General features: G+C 48.7%; 1 protein-coding gene and 1 pseudogene across 1 annotated transcript; one reads left to right on the top strand and one right to left on the bottom strand.

Annotated features, from left to right (window-relative positions):
- Positions 1 to 7607: 7607 nt before the first annotated feature.
- Positions 7608 to 8454, top strand: LOC119532756 (annotated as a pseudogene).
- Positions 8455 to 10011: 1557 nt separating this feature from the next.
- On the bottom strand, positions 10012 to 11514 carry RPP25 (ribonuclease P and MRP subunit p25). Its single transcript, XM_037833437.1, has one exon. The coding sequence runs from the start codon at positions 11331 to 11333 to the stop codon at positions 10692 to 10694; it is 642 nt and encodes a 213-aa protein (XP_037689365.1). The 5' UTR covers positions 11334 to 11514; the 3' UTR covers positions 10012 to 10691.
- Between the last annotated feature and the right edge of the window lie 4744 nt (positions 11515 to 16258).

Here is a 16258-nt window from a genome sequence, read left to right as displayed (position 1 = left end):
GAGATCGGTGTTCCAGTTTGCTAGAGCTGCCATTATGCAAAATACCAGAAATGGATTGGCTTTTATAAAGGAGATTTATTAGATTATAAGTTTACAGTTCTAAGCCATAGTAGTGTCCAAACTGAGGCATCAACAAGAGGATACCTTCACTGAAGAAAGGCCAATGGCCTCAGGAAAACCTCTGTCAGCTGGGAAGGCATGTGGCTGGCATCTGCTTGTCCTTTGCTCCTACGTTGTGTTTCAAAATGGCTTTCTCCAAAATGTCTCTGGGCTTCTGTCTCTCTTAGCTTCTCTCAGCTCTCTGCTGGGATCTCCTGGGACGTTTCTTTCTAAGCATCTGGGAGTCCTCTCTTAGCTTCTCTGGGTCAAACCCTGGGCTTCATCTCTTAGCTTAGCATCTCCAAACGTCTTTCTGATTTCTGTCTGCATCTCCAACTGTCTCCAAGTGTCTGGGCTGTGTTGGCCCCTGAGATCTCCTCAGTACCCCAGTGAACTAATCCAGACCTGCTCATAGTTGGGTGAGTCACATTTCCATGGAAATACTCAATCAAGTTTCCACCCAACAAGATTGGATTAAAAGATCATGGCTCTTCTGGGGTCCATAACAGCTTCAAACCAGCACAGGGGAAAAGGCATGGAGGTGGGTAAACACACCAAATAGATCACATGGGAATATAGAAAAGGGGTGGCAGGAGGAGGCAGCTCTCAAAAGTGATCCTCTGGAGCTGCCAACCAAAGGGGTAGGAGGTCTCCTCTAATGGTACACATCCCCCTCCTAAACGATTGAGTATGGATGTTCACTGAAATATTCTTTGTAATAATGAAACATCTGCACCAGCCTAAAGATGTCTAACCTGAATAATGAAACATTAGATAGCTCTTAAAAAATGATGCAGGGCCAAATGCATTGTTTAAGAAAGATGCCTGTAATACAGGATTAAATGAAGAAAGCACTTTACAAAACAAGAAGAATAAGAACGATTTTATTTCTAAAAAGCCCACTTATTTTATCTGAGCACAGAAAAACGTCTAGAAAGATACAAATCAGGCATTTTACACCTAAAGTGTTAAGGTCTAAGCTATCAAGATCTAAGGTATGATATTGTGGATGAAAGATTTTATTCACTGTGTTTTGTACTTTCTAAGTTATTACTTTTATAACTAGAAAGTCATTAAAGAATATATATTTTTTGTCAAGATATAATTCACATACCATAAAATTCACCCCCTGAAAGTGTGTAATTCACAGGTTTTAGTATATCCATTGTACTGTACAACCATCACCACTATCTAATTCCAGAATATTTTCACCACACCCAAAAGAAGCCCCATGCTAATTTTTATTTACAAAATATATAAAGAACTCCAACAACTCAACAAGAAAAAAGACAACCCAATTAAAAAGTGGGCAGAGTTGATCTGGGGACCTTCCTCTGTGAGGCTAGTTGCTGCAAGGGAGAGGCTAAGCCCACTTAGAATTGTGCTTAGGAGTCCCCCCAGAGAGCCTCTTTGTTGCTCAGATGTGGCCCCCCCACTCTCTCTAGCTAAGCCAACTCAGCAAGTGAACTCACTACCTTCCTCCCTACGTGAGACGTGACTCCCAGGGGTGTGACTCCCCTTGGCAATGTGGGAAATGACTCCTGGAGATGAGCCTGGACCCAGCACTGTCGGATTGAGAGGATCTTCTTGACCAAAAGGGGGAAGAGAGATAAAGCACAGTAGGGTTCTAGTGGCTAAGAGATTTCAAATGGAGTCGAGAGGTCACTGGAGGGTATTCCTATGCATTATATAGGTATCACCTTTTAGTCTTTAGTGTGTTGGAATGGTGTTCTAGTTTGCTAATGCTGCCAGAATGCAAAACACCAGAGATGGATTGGCTTTTATAAAAGGGGGTTTATTTGATTACACAGTTACAGTCTTAAGGCCATAAAGTGTCCAAGGTAACACATCAGCAATCGGGTACCTTCACTAGAGGATGGCCAGTGGTGTCCGGAAAACCTCTGTTAGCTGGGAAGGCACGTGGCTGGCGTCTGCTCCAAAGTTCTGGTTTCAAAATGGCTTTCTCCCAGGATGTTCCTCTCTAGGCTTCAGTTCCTCAAAAATGTCACTCTTAGTTGCACTTAGGGTATTTGTCCTCTCTTAGCTTCTCCGGAGCAAGAGTCTGCTTTCAACAGCCATCTTCAAACTGTCTCATCTGCAGCTCCTGTGCTTTCTTCAGTGTCCCTCTTGGTTGTAGCAAGCTGGCTCCCTCTGTCTGAGCTTATATACTGCTCCAGTAATCAAGGCCCACACTCAATGGGTGGGGCCACACCTCCATGGAAATTATCTCATCAGAGTTATCACCTACAGTTGGGTGGGGCACATCTCCATGGAAACACTCAAAGAATTCCAATCTAATCAGCACTAAAATGTCTGCCCCACAAGATTGCATCAAAGAATATGGCTTTTTCTGGGGAACATAATACATTCAAACCGGCACAAATGGCTAGAGGGAAATATCTGAAGCTGTCAAACTGCAACCCAGTGACCTTGATTCTTGAAGACGATTGTACAACTATGTAGATTGCTTGTGTGACTGAAAACCTTGTGGCTCACACTCCCTTTATCCAGTATATCGACAGATGAATGGGAAAATGGGGGAAAAAATTAGATGAAGAATAGGGTGGGATGGAGGGAATGGAAAGATTTATGTGTTCTTTTTTGCTTTTATTTTTAATTTGGAGTAAAGAAAAGGTTCAAAAATTGATTCTGGTGATGAACGCACAAATGTATGATGGTGCTGTGAATAACCGATTGTACAGTGTGGATGACTATAGGGTGTGTGAGTATATCTCAGTTAAACTGTATTTAAAAAAAGTAAATGAACAATGGGGGGAGGAGGGGAATGGGATGTTTTGGATATTCTTTTATATTTTAGTTTTCATTTTATTTTTTTGGAGTAATGAAAATGTTCAAAGCTTGATTGTGGGGATAAAAGCACAACTATAGGACGGTAATGTGAAACAACTGATTGTACATTTTGAATAATTGTATGTTACATGATTATATCTCAATACAACTGCATAAAAAAAAGTGGGCAAAGGATCTTGTGCTGGTCTGAATCTGTTATGTACCCCATAAAAAGCCATGTTCTTTAATGCAATCTTGTGGGTGGGATCTTTTGATTAGATCGTTTCCATGGAGATGTGACCCCACCCATTCAGGGTGGGTCTTCAAAGCTGACACAGACCCAGACCTTTGGAGATGCAGTCAGAAAGATGTTTGAGATGCTGATGTAAGAAATGAAGCCCAGAGTTTGCCCCAGAGAAGCTCAGTGAGAACCAACAGACACTTAAAGAGAAAGCCACTGGAATCAGAAGCTGACAGCAATGCAACTTGGAAGGAAAGGACCAGCAGATGCCAGCCACATGCCTTCCCAGCTGACAGAAATGTTCTGGACACCATTGGCCTTTTCCTCAGAGAAGGTATGTACCTCTTGATGCTTTAAATGTGGACATTTTCATGGCCTTAAAACTGTAAATTTGTGAACTAATAACCCCCCTTTGTAAAAGCCAATCCGTTTCTGGTATTTTGCATTTCGGCAGCTTTAGCAAACCAGAACAGATGTGAACAGCTTTTCCCCAAAGAAGATACACAATTGGTCAATAAGCTTACAAAAAGCTATTCAAGGTCATTAGACAATAGGGAAATATAAATGAAAACTATAATGAAATACCACTTCACACACACTAGGATGGCTATTATTTAAAAAATGGAAAATAACAAGTGTTACTGAGAATACCCGGAAATAGGAAACCTTATACAGTACATTGCTGGTGGGAATGTAAAATGATTCAACCACTATGGAAAAGAGTCTGGCAATTCCTTAGAAAGTTAAATATAGAATTACCATACGACTCAGCAATCCCACTTGTAGATAAATATACAAAAGAATACAAAAGGACAAGGACTCAAACAGATATCTGTACATCAATGTTCATAGCAACATTATTCACAATAGCTAAAAGGTGGAAGCAAAGCAAACATCCATTCACAGATGAATGGATAAACAAAATGTGGTATATACATTCTATGGAATATTATTCAGTCATAAAAAAGAATGGAGTTCTGCTACTTACTAAAACATGGATGAACCTTGAAGATATCATGTTGCGTGAAACAAGCCAGACCCAAAAGGACAAATACTGTATGATTTCACTTATATGAAATACCTAGAATAAGCAAATTCAGAGTCAGAAAATAGATTTCAGGTTACCCTGAAATGTAATGTACCCAGGTTACATTATCACTTAATGGGTACAGAGTTTCTGTTTGGAGTGATAAAAAAAAAATTTGATAATGGTTGGTTGTGATGGTAGCACAACATTTTGAATGTAATTGATATCACTGAATTGTACACATGAAAGTGGTTAATGTTATCACAATAAAGATTTTTAAAAAAAGAGAGACCCACATACCCAGTAACAGTCACTCCTCACTACTCCCAACCTGCCAACCCTAGGCAATTTTTTTGTCTATTGATTTGCCTGTTCTGGACATGTCATATAAATGGAATCATACAATATGTGGCCCTTTGTATCTGACTTCTTTCACTTAGCATAATGTTTACAAGGTTCATCCATGTTGTAATATGAATCACTGCTTCATTCCTCATTGTTTCCTCTTAATTTATCTGAAACACATATGATTGCTTAAAGCAGTCTCTATCTTTTTTTTTATTATTTCCTGTCTTTGAGCCTTTTTAGACATTTTTTCCTAATCACTAATTCCCCCCTGAAATTTTAATACCAAAGATAGATTACATATCTGTTTATGTATTTCATTCCTTTATATGGAATTCTTTTGGGTATATACCTAGGAGTGTCACATGGTAACCCTATGTTTAACTTTTTGAAAAACTGCCAAGCTGTTTTCCAAAATGACTGACTGCACAATTTTGCACCCCCATCAGCAGAGTAAAAGTTTCCATTTTTGCCACATCCTTACAGTTTTGTTTTTTTTTTAATAAGAAGATAGGGTGGGTCTTTGTTGGTTTCTGAGCTGGGCCCCATTCCCTAAGTTTCCTGTCAGGAAACAGGGCCCAGAGAGCTTTGGTCTTGGTGTGCTTTAGCGGCTCTCCTAAGGGACCTCCCTGAGCCAGAGCCTCTCTTACCCAGCACCACCTCTAGGGGGCAGCTTCCAGTTGTTTTTTTTTAAACAATGAATGTCTCTCCACATATGTGTTCAGTCTGGCTGAATGTGAAGGAAAAGAGAAGAGGATTTAATTTTATGTCTCCCTTACTAACATTGAGTGTGACTGTATAAATTTTGGGGCACAATCAACCTCGATTATTGTCAAAATCACTTGTGGATCTTATTAAAATGCATATTCCAAATACCTCCTGGGAAATTCTGATCTTGCAGGTCTGGAGTTCAGCCTAGGCAATCTGTTTAACAAAAGGTTATTCTGACAATGAGCCAAGGTTGGAAAACCTGGTATTATTATCTCTCTCATCCCCACAGCAATCTGGTCCCATTTTGCAGATGAGAAAGCTGAGGCTCAGAGAATTAACTTGCTCAAAGTCACAGTCCAAAGTCTATGATTTGTTCATACAACACTAGGCATTACATTTGTTGGTACAAGTCTGCAGAATACAGACCCTCCCTCTGTGCAGGGCCAGAAATTCTGATAATAGGAGCCTTGGAAACACCCCACATTCCTCTTCCCTATTCCCACTGAATATGAATATCTATAATCATCAAGAGGTGTCAGGTACAACGCCGGAATCCCCAAGCCGAATATATACTTAATCCCCACGGTGACTCCAATTTCTCCAAGGGGCAGGGGGACCCAAGGGCCCAGATGGGGAGAGAAGTTGTGGTGGGGATGGGGGCAGCTTCAGCCACTGTTCATAGGACTGGGCAACTAAGGACTCAGGTGTAGCATTGGAAGAGTTCAGAAACCTGGCTCAGCAAATCGTTATTCATCAGTTAACAACTCTCTGATGGCCTGTTCTATGCCAGGAGCTGGGCAGGGGACAGGGAAGGCAGGAGGTGACAGACAACCAAAGGATCACTAAAAAGGGCACAATTACAAACTGAGGCCCATGCCCTGGTGTCACTGAGGAGACTCTCTTGTTAAATTTTATTACTTTTCTTTGTTTCTTCAATTATCCCTCTGTCGGAGGCCTGAAAGTGTTTCAACATCTCAGTGAAACGGAGGGAACTAGGGCATCCCTAGAGGCCATTGTGGGCATAGCAAGGATCAAAACTATGTAAACTAATGCAGTGGGAGCTAGGAACAGAGCTCAGATCTTCCCCTCACTGGGGAATGAATACACCCTGGCAGATTTATGGTCAATGGATGACAGTTCCTGAGGCTTTTACCAATTTGAAGCCACACAGGGAATCCTCCCCTTCCCAACAGGTCTCTAGAACAGCAGCCCCCAGCTTACACATAAAAAAATCCCTCTCTTGCTTGGCCCTTAGGAAGTATGTCCCCTAGGATGTTGGGAGGTCAGGCCAAATCCTGGCCAGGCTAAGGTCAATGCCACAAGGAGAAGCCCTCTCTTTTCCTGCCTGTAATGGTGTGAAATCCTATCTAACCTGGGTAGCTCACAAATCTGCCCCCATTTCCATCCCCACTGCCATTGTTTTATCCTTTACTTCCCTGTTGCCTCCCAGATCCACCTCCTACATATGCAGATGTCAGGGGGATCGTCCTCAAACACCAATCAGACTGGAGCACTTCCCGGCTTCCACTGGCTCCCCACTTCCTTCAGGGAGGTTCCCTGAGACCTGGCTCCCACCTGGTACTCCAGCCCCAGCTGCCTCTTACTATGTGTACAATATCCTCCAGCCACATATGGTTCCCTGAACACTAAATGCAACATCACCTCTGTGTGCTTTGCCTGGAATTCCCTTCCAGGTTCTGTCCAACTGGCTAACTCCTTCTAGTCTTTGGAGAATCAGCTCCATCAGCATCTCTGGGTGAGTTAAGTGCCCCCTTCTCGGAGCTCCCTCCTCCACTATCATAGAATTGTGCTGCAATTTCTTATTTTTCTTTCTCCTCACTGGACTGGGACCTTGAAGCAGGAGGCATGTCTGATTATTCTGTGATTCTGTGAATGCTTGCTGAATGGATGAAGTCGTTCAGCTGGAGATCCACTGCCCATCTGGCCACAAGTTATGATCTTGAATTATATACTTTAATGTTCTCAAATGGAGTAAACTCTTCATTTTGTGACCTGAAAGTTTTCTGGGTGTGAGCCCTCACCACTACCTCTAGCATGCAAGTTCCCCAAGGCAGGGCCCAGGCTGGCAACAGGCTGGGCCTGGTAGGCAAGGATGGAAGATGGGAGGCTGCAGGATAAAGGCCACTAATGGAAAGATGGGATCTCACAGGGGGGGCTTCCCACTTCCTTTCACTGCTGCCCCTGGTCTGCTCCTGGAATGCACCCTATCTCTGAGGTGCTATCCCAACCACCTCCACTCCTACCGGTGTTACAGAATTTCTCAGGCCTCACCTGCTCCCCACTCAGCCTGGAGGGTGGGGTACATGGACATCTGTCACCTTCCTTTGGAGCCTGTTCCTAGGTCAGCAGGGCCAGAGAATCAGTGAGGCCAGCATGGGGCCCTCCCAGGTGCTGGGTGCTGTTGGTGAGTGAGCATACCTATCAAAACCCCGGGACACTTCTGCCCTTTTGCTCTCTGTGCAGCAGCACCCTGGTGACTGGCAACAACAAGCACTTTACAAAAGGTCAAAAAGGAAGCCAAGATGAAAGTAGTTGATCCACTTTCTAAGAAAGATTGGCATGATGTAAAAGCACCAGCAATGTTAAATATAAGAAATATTGAGAAAACACTAGTTACAAGGACTCAAGGAAACAAAATTGCATCTGATGACCTTAAGGGTCATGTTTTTGAAGGGAGCCTTGCTGATCTACAGAACAATGAAGTTGCATTGCATTTAGAATATTCAAGCTAATTACTGAGGATGTGCAGGGCTGCCTAACACATATCCATGGCATGGATCTTACCTGTGACAGACTGCTCCATGGTCAAAAATGTTGATGTCAAAACGACTGATGGTTGTTTTGTTTGTTCTGTGTTGGTTTTACTAAAAAATGCAACAATCAGATTCAGAAGACCTCTTATGCTCAGCACCAACAGGCCAGCCAAACCCAAAAGATGGTGGAAATCGTGACTTGAGAGGTGCCAACAAATGACCTGAAAGAAGTGGGCAATCAGTTGATTCCAGACAGCACTGGTAAAGACATAGAAAAGACTTGCCAATCTATCCTCACTATGATGCGTATGCTAGAAAAGTAAAGATGCTGAAGCCCAAGGTTGTATTGGGAAAACTCATGGAGCGTCATGGTGAAGGCAGTAGTGTTGGAAAAGCCTTTAGAAATGAGACAGGTGCAAGTTGAACAAGCTGATGGATATAAGCCACCAGTCCAAGAATCTGTTTAAAATTCAGACTCTATAGGTGACAAAAAGTTCTATTTGTGAACGGGGATGGGGTGGGGGGGTTAGGGGAAGCCTGAGATCTGAACCTGTTGGGAAGAGGAGAGGGTTCAGAAAAGAAAGTTTCATGACCTGTTTTCTGGCATGGGAAGCAGAATCTCAGTCTACTGTGGGGATACGTTAATGCTGGGGAAACAATGTGCTACCTCCCCACCTCACTCCCATGAGTTTCTAGGCTGGAAGGGGACTTGCCTGACTTAACCCCCATCAGAAGTGAAAGCCTCTGCAGTCTCCCCTCCCTGTCAAGACTGTGGCAGCCCCTGCTTGTACACCCCTGGTGATTAGGCACTCAGTACTTCAGAACACTAGTGGTCTTGGAAAGTTAGCTCTTTTCCAGAACCAAGGTCAGTCTCCCTTAAACTTCTACCCTGCAGGATCTCTTCCAAATTTTATCATTTACTTTAGATGCTTATTAAGCCCAGGACCAACCCAGGGCACCTTAGTTGTCAGGATTCTTTCCACCCTTGTTAGACCACCCCTGAGGGTCAGACAAGCACACCCAAGCCCCTTGGTTCTCTCCAAGGACTCAACAAGAACAGGAAATTGGGAAGGGCAACCAGTGCCAGAGTTAGAAAAAGAGACAGGGATGCCGGTCCGAAGTTCAAGTAGAGAATTGCAGGGCAGGAAGTGGGGGGACAACTCCCTGAAGAGCTCTCTTGTCAGCTGCAAAACCTACCTTTTGCCCTAGCAGAGGATTTATTTCAGGGTTCTGCTAGCAGTCACTTACAAATACCTTCTTCCCCATCACCTCCTTGGCAGGGGTGCTGCATGGGTGGGATCTGCTTATGAGATCCTGGGGATTTGTGCCCCCTCTTACTCACCAGAGCTCTTCCAGCAACCCTGCCCCCCAACTAACTTAGAGTTGAGCAGAAAGGCTTATGTGGCTTCTATCTCTTGGCAGCCAGCTGTGCAGGGCTGGAGGCAGCAGCTTATCAGGGAGCCTGCGGTGATTCATAGCCAAGTCTCAGCTTCTCTGTTGAATAGTAATTTCCAGCAGTGGATGTGTGCTCAGCCTCTCTCCTCCCCCAAGGGTGTGCTGTCCTTTCTCAGAGAGGGCAGTGAAGAAGAGAGCCCACCCAGGGGAATGGGGTGCATTGCGCCAGCCTCCTGGGTAATGCTCAGTCTGTTCGTAGGAGATTGCAGACCTAAGGCCACAGCAGGGAGCCGCCTACTTCCTTCCCCTCCCAGAAAAGCAATATACTCTCTCTCCCGTAGTGGTGAATCCTAGGGATATTCAGGTTCCCTTCTGGGCACAAACCCTCCCTTAAGACAAGAACTAGCCAGGGAGGGGAAAGGGGAGGGAAAGAGGGGGAAGTCAGGGACTGGGCAGTGTGTCCCTTGCACCCTTTGGAGGCTCTCCAGTCTCTGTGCCTGATCCTGAAGACTCCAAAGGCCAAGGATCCCAGGCTGGTGGAACTGTGACACAAGGGGGCAAACTAGCGCTATCTTTGCACAAGCAGGTGGTTAGGAAAAAATCTGAGGGCAGAACCATTTTTATGTTTGTTTTATTGAAAGCAAGACTCCAGCTGCGAGGGTTGGGGGAAGAGACGTGGAGAATTCTGTCCTGGGTCTTTCCCTCCGAGACAGCATGTAACAGAGCTAGAGCCCATGGGGAGACACTCTTGCCACCACGATCTCAGGGTGCTCCTTGGAAGCAGGGGAAGCAAACTAGAAGGAAAATTGTGGGGGTTGGGGGGGGGGGATGGCAGAACAGGGGCTGCACACAATCCCACACTTGCCTACCCTCAAGCAATCAGTTTCTTACCCCCTTCCCTCCTCTGCCAAGGGTGGGACTGACTCCAAGAACTTCCTTTGACTCCCTTCAAGAATGCTGAGTGCCTTTAACCCTTGGGGGTCCAGAGAAAGGCTCAAAAGTCCAACTACCCGCGATTCCCTCCCTAAAGAAGGTCCCAGGAAAGCTGAAGGTGGGGTCCCACGTGTTCAATCAGGCAACACAGGCAGAGGGGCAACTACCCCAGGAAGCTTCCCTGGGGTCGTCGGGGATCCTCTCCTGCTTCTCCTGGGTCCCCTTTCTTGTCGCCTTAGGGTCCATGCTACCAGTCTGAGGGTCTGCTTCCAGGCTGTGGGCTCCAGAGGGCCGAGGCGGGAAAGGTTGGAGGTGTGTCTGAAGGTGGAGGCGCCGGGGGTAGGATCCATTCCGTCTAGCCAGGAGCTCGAAGTTCTCAGACCGTCTGGTCCTCGTCCGCAGACCCTGGCTCAGGTTGCAACCGTTTCGCGGAGCCTTCTCCTGCTGCTGGCTCCCCTAGGCTCCTCTTGGGCATCGGCGCAGCCGGCGGGGCCAAAGGGCCGGGATGAGGGTTAGGGGGCTGGTAGCCGGGTTGGCACGGATCTAGCGCGTCCTTGGAAAGTAGGATGGCAAGGCCCGGCACGTTCTTGAGTACACTGAGACTGGCGGCTGGCTCGCCTGGCGGTTGACCCGGTGTGGGCCCGGGCGGGAGACTCTGCCACACCTCGCGCACGCTCCGGTAGCGCAACCGCGTGACCTGGTGCAGGCCCGCCAGGCGGCGCTTGAGGATCTCCGCGCACGTGACGGTCTTGGTGGTGGCCCGGCCGCAGCCACTGAAGACGATGGCGCGAGTGGATGGCTGCGCCATGCTGGCGGCGGCAAAGGCCAGCAGGTTCCGGATCTTGCTCCCTTCCTTGACCCGCATGTGCACCGCGCCAGGCGCCAGATCGGCGAAGGGGCCGGAGCCCGGGCCGCCCCCTTCGGCCTCGCCCCCTGCCGGCGCCTCCTCGGAGCGCACCTTACGGAAGTTCTCCATGCGCTGTAGTCGCCGGGACCGCTGAGACGAGGGCTTCGCCATGGGGCCGCCTCAGCCCTGGGGATGCATGGCTGGGGTAGCGCCCGGCAAGGGCGACCAGGGGTAAGGGTGCGGGGATGATGTGGACGCTGGCGGGCGGGCTGGGGCTACGCAACCCTCAGCCTCCACTTCTCTCGGTGGGCGATGCGCTACTCAGCTTTCTCGGCTCCCAGCGCTCAGCGCCTTTAGTTGCCTGGGCGGCCCCGCCCCTACCACCGGCCCCGCCCCAACTCGGCCTCGCTCCTCCCCGTCCCAACCTCTCCTACCTCCGGGTCCAAGTCCCGGTCCCCCACTACAGAGGCGCGGTGGTGGCGCCAGGGGGCGACTTGGGAGGCAAAGTTCTCTATAATTACTATACGACCTCCCCGAAGCAACCTTCATAAACGGGCACCCTAAATAAAAACTGCGTTTGCAGTGCAAACGCTTCTTCAAGCTGGGTCCCTCGCGAGCACTTCCCGGTTGCCACCGGAGGATGCCCCTAGTCCCCTCCCAGGGAGGGATTTCCGAGCGGCTCTACGGGGGCCTCTCCCACTCCCATTCCCCAGGGGGACAACCCCCCTCGTCTCTTCCGCTCTCGGGCGGGTATTGTCGTCTCAAGGTCAGCCTCTGCGCTGTCAGCACAGTGGTAGAGGCGCTGGCTCCGTCTTCACTCTGCGCCTCCCCTTGGACGGCTCCGAGGCGGCATGGTCTCCTCGGGGCAGCCGGGGACCGAAGTCTATCCTCGCTACGCCTGACTGGAGCGCGAGGCGCCGGGACCCCCGGAGTGAGCCTCTGGGCCAGGTTATTCCCTGAGGTGAATGGGAAGACAGCAAGGAGGCCCCTTCCCAAGGGAAGTTAAGCTTCTCCCACCCATGCCGGAAAATCCACCGTAGGTTAAGCAGGCGTTGTTCCCTGCTGAAGCGGATTCCTCTTCCTCCCAGGTGGAATTCGTTGTGGATCCATCTTGGCACCCACCCTGAGACACAGTGCGGTCCTTTTTCGAAGAGGAGACTGTGTGAGGGCAGGTTTTTAGAAAGAGAAGGGAGGAAGGTGGGAGTTGAAGCCTTGGGCGCCTTATGAAGCTACCGGATGCCCTTCTCCGGGGACTCTACGGGCCCGAAGGAGTGGCCGTTGTCTCCTGCTAGGTGACACGAACAGTGGAGAGGGGTGAGGTTGGTATTGAATAGCTGCTGACCGGATGGAGGGGGCTTGAGAAGGAGCTGGACACTCCCCAGAACTGCCCGAGGGTCTTGCCCTTCATCGTTTTTCCCCCTCACACAGAACTGAGGGAGTGGGGCAGACCTGGCCGGCGTGCGGGTGGACGCGCAGCGCGGCGGGTTAGACTGCGACAGGGTGTGGGGCGTGGGCCACGGAGGGCTGGCGGGAAACCCGGGAAGTGCTGCGGGCATAAAGGCGTCTGGGGGATCTCGGTCCCCGTCTTGAGAAGGGGCTGTCAGGCTCCCCTCTCTCTCCTCCATGACTGTTCTTTTCGTCTCGGGATCCAGTAATTCCTAGCTCTTGGCCCTTGCTGCTCAGAATCTTGAGCTGGCCCCCATCGCCTCCCCTTGGGGGTGGCTGAAGCAGCTGAACGCTTGCGCACCCACGCGAGAGTGGCTGACCCACTTCTGGATCTCTTGCTTCGCACGCTGGGACCAGAGGTCCTCGGGGCCGCGTTCCTCTGGACTTCCACCTGGCTCCAGTTCCCGCCGGCCGCACGAGGTACAGCCGTCGCAGCCGGAGGCAGCCTCGGGGTTGATTAAAGACTTTCAGCAGTGCGTGGCCGGTCCCCAGCGGTGGTGGGAACGACAGGGCGGCAGTTTTGGCTAGGCCTGAGGAAAAGTCCCCGAACAGCTGCAACCGTTGGAACCGGCTAGTTAGGGAAGAAGCGAGCCTTCCGTCCCCGAGGGTATGCAAGTCCGGGCTTGCTTGAAGGCGACGTAATAGTGATTTGCAATTTGGAGGAAGAGGCCTGGGAGTTTCGAATTTGCGTAGGGCGAGGATGGGGTGGTTCTGCGTGGGCCCAGGCTGGCTCTCTGGGTCGCCGCTGTCCCCACCCCTCTCCACTGCCGCCTGCTCTGGCAGACCCTGGTTCACTTCGCTCCCCGGGGAGGGAAGGGAGAGCGCCAAAAGAGCCCTTCCTCTCCCGCCGGTCCCTTCCCCTTCCCCGCTCCCTCTGCGGCACTTGAAATGTAAATGTATGTAGTGATTAGCCGCAGGGTCGCTAATTACCAATGAAGCCATTCATTACACTGTCAGCGCGCGTCGAAGCCAGCCGGCTGTGAGCCAAGCCGGACAGCTGGGGGCAGAGTGACGGGGCTGGGGTGGGGGGGCGGCGGGAGGGAGGGCGGAAAGATCCGAGGGTGGGGCTGTGAGTAGGGGTAATGGGGCTGGCGGGGGTGGGAGTGCGGGCAGCGAGTGGGGAAAACGCGGGTGGGCAGGGAGCGGGAGAAGCGCCGGGGGCGGGAACCCGGTAGAGGAGAGCGAGAGGTGGGGGAAGGATACACGCAGGGCGGTAGTATGAGAGGGGGCACCCGGGTGGGGAGCGAATGAAAAGAGAAAACACCGGGAAGCCAGGAGAAGGCCGCGGGAGGAGGCAGATGTGGGAGAGCGGCGAGTAGAGGACTAAACTCTGGAAAGGTGGGTAAAGGAAAGAGTGCATCAGTGCTGCACACCACGCAGAGGTTAGAGACCTGTGAAGACAGTAAAGAGATTCAGTGAAAAGAGCCGGCGCCAGCTGTACACACAGTAGGACCCCAGATATTTAAAACAAAACAGGACAAAAAAAAACAAAAAAAAAAAAACTCGATCTATTTCCTTGTGAACATGTTCATAGATGTATATACATGTGTGTGTGTGTGTGTGTGTGTGTGTGTGTGTGTGTGTGTATTTTCAAGAAGACAGCACATTGACATGTTACCTCTGGGGCCTGATCCAAAGTCCTAAGAAAAAGACTAATGTATATGAATACAAAATTAAGCACAGTCTTGAAACAGCCTGTGTCAGTGAGGTACTGACCCTGAAGCCTAAACTCACCTTGGGCAATTTACTTACCCCTATGCCTTGGTTTTCCCACCTGTAAAATGGGGCTTGTGTTAGAAACCGGCTTCACTCTTAGAATTTTGGCTGGTAAGTTCCCAGGAAATATTATTTGTGTGATTAAAATTAAGTTAAAAAAATTAAAAAGAGATAAGGGGAAAGAAAACTGTTGAAAAGGAAAGGAAATAGGGAAAGCCATGGAAATAGCAGTTTTCCTAATTTTTAAGGACTGGTGAGTGGCAAATTAGACCCCCTGTTAACCCTCCAAAACTGAAGGCCTGTGGGGTGGCAGTTAGAGCCCAAGCCTCACCAATGCAGTGCTAGCCTCTGCTCTGCAATGGTTCTTTTGGACCTTTTGCAGCAGCACACCCCCCTTCTGTGTACAGTCTTCTGTCACCCCCAGATGGGTCAGATGCCTGGGGCAGGGCAGGTCTTCTGTCTCCTGTGGCAGGAAGAAGATGCACAGTTCCTAGTTCCACAGTTCCTAAAGCCACAGTTCCTAGTCCTGATCTAGTCCCCTTCTCAGGGCAGGGGCCTGAGGGCATGTCAGTGGGGCCAGGAACAGGTTTCTGTGGTCCTAGGACTATTTCTGTAAACTATCCCAGCTCCCTGGAACATTAGAAGGGGAACTTAGATTTATCAGGCACCCACCACCCAGTGCTCAGCATTGGGCTGGGAATTCTCACAGGTTGATTCCTTGATTTAATCTTTATAATCTTCCTTCCTAGGAAGTTATCATGGCTGTTTGACAGATGTAGAAACTAAAGCCCAGAGAGGTTAAGTAACTTGCCTAATGTACCTCAGCTAGAAAGCAGCAACCATGGATATTTGAATCCAGGCACTCTGACTCTTTTTATTACCTTAGCTTACTATAAGAGAAAAAGAAACTTTTAAACAAGTTGAATTGCCCTATAAAGGTACAGGTTTGCTTTGAGGGGGATAAGAGGGTTCCTTTCAGTGGGGAAAATATATTAGTTATCTATTGCTGTGTAAAAAATTACCCTGAAATACAGCAGTTTAAAACAACAAACATTTATTATCTTACACACTTTCTGAGGGTCAGAAATGCAAGAGTAGTGTACTGGGTTGGTTCTAGCTCGGGGTCTCATGAGGTTGCAGTCAAGGCATTGGCTGAAGCTACTGTCATTTGAAGGCTTGACTGGGGCTGGAGGCTTGGCTTCTACACTCACTCACATGGCTGTGGTTGAAGGCCTCAGTTCCTCACCACACAGGTCTCTTCATAGGTCTGCTCATGACAGGGCAGCTGCCTTCCCCTAGAGCAAGTGATCCAAAAGAGAGCAAGAGAACAAGCAATGCCTTTTATGACAGCCTCTGAAGTTGTCTATTATCACTTCCACTTTCCCACATTCATGGGAAGCAAGCCCAGTCCACATTCAAGGGGAAGGGAATTAGGCTCCACTTCTTGAAGATAGGAATATCAAAGAATTTGTAGACATTTCAAAACTACAACAGAAGGGGAATGTTTGGGAGACAAATTTAGGAAAAGAGGGAAGCAGGAATCAACGTATTGAAGCAGATAAGTGCAAAGAGCACTGGCCTTGAATCAGGAGAGCTGGATTTATTTCCTGACATACAGCAAGCACGTAATAAATGTTTGTTAAATGAATGCATGAATACAAATTTTCTGAGATTGTTTTCAAGTCCTTTGGTCATGGGCATAAATAAGATCAGTCACCATCTTACAGGACTCTCCTGAGGACTGAGTGGGATTATGAGTCTCAGAGCTCTTTATACATTTAACTCTGCCAGGCAAATGATGCCTGGGAGGCAAACGTGGCCCCAGGGAGTGCTTGCCCAGGCTAGGCACCTATTCTGTTGAGCTGAGTTCCAGGCCCTGGGGTGGTGCTGTGATTCCAGCTCCCTGACTCAGTTCTTTATCTTGGCCCCACTGC

The sequence above is a fragment of the Choloepus didactylus genome, chromosome 4, assembly GCF_015220235.1.
Source record: "Choloepus didactylus isolate mChoDid1 chromosome 4, mChoDid1.pri, whole genome shotgun sequence".
NCBI lineage: Eukaryota > Metazoa > Chordata > Mammalia > Pilosa > Megalonychidae > Choloepus > Choloepus didactylus.
The sequence above is the reverse complement of the archived record's forward strand: the minus strand, read 5'-3'. Positions and strand labels throughout refer to the sequence as shown.

Coding starts and splice junctions, on each gene's coding strand:
- RPP25 (XM_037833437.1), bottom strand. CDS start 11,333: ATGGCGAAGCCCTCGTCTCAGCGGTCCCGGCGACTACAGCGCATGGAG.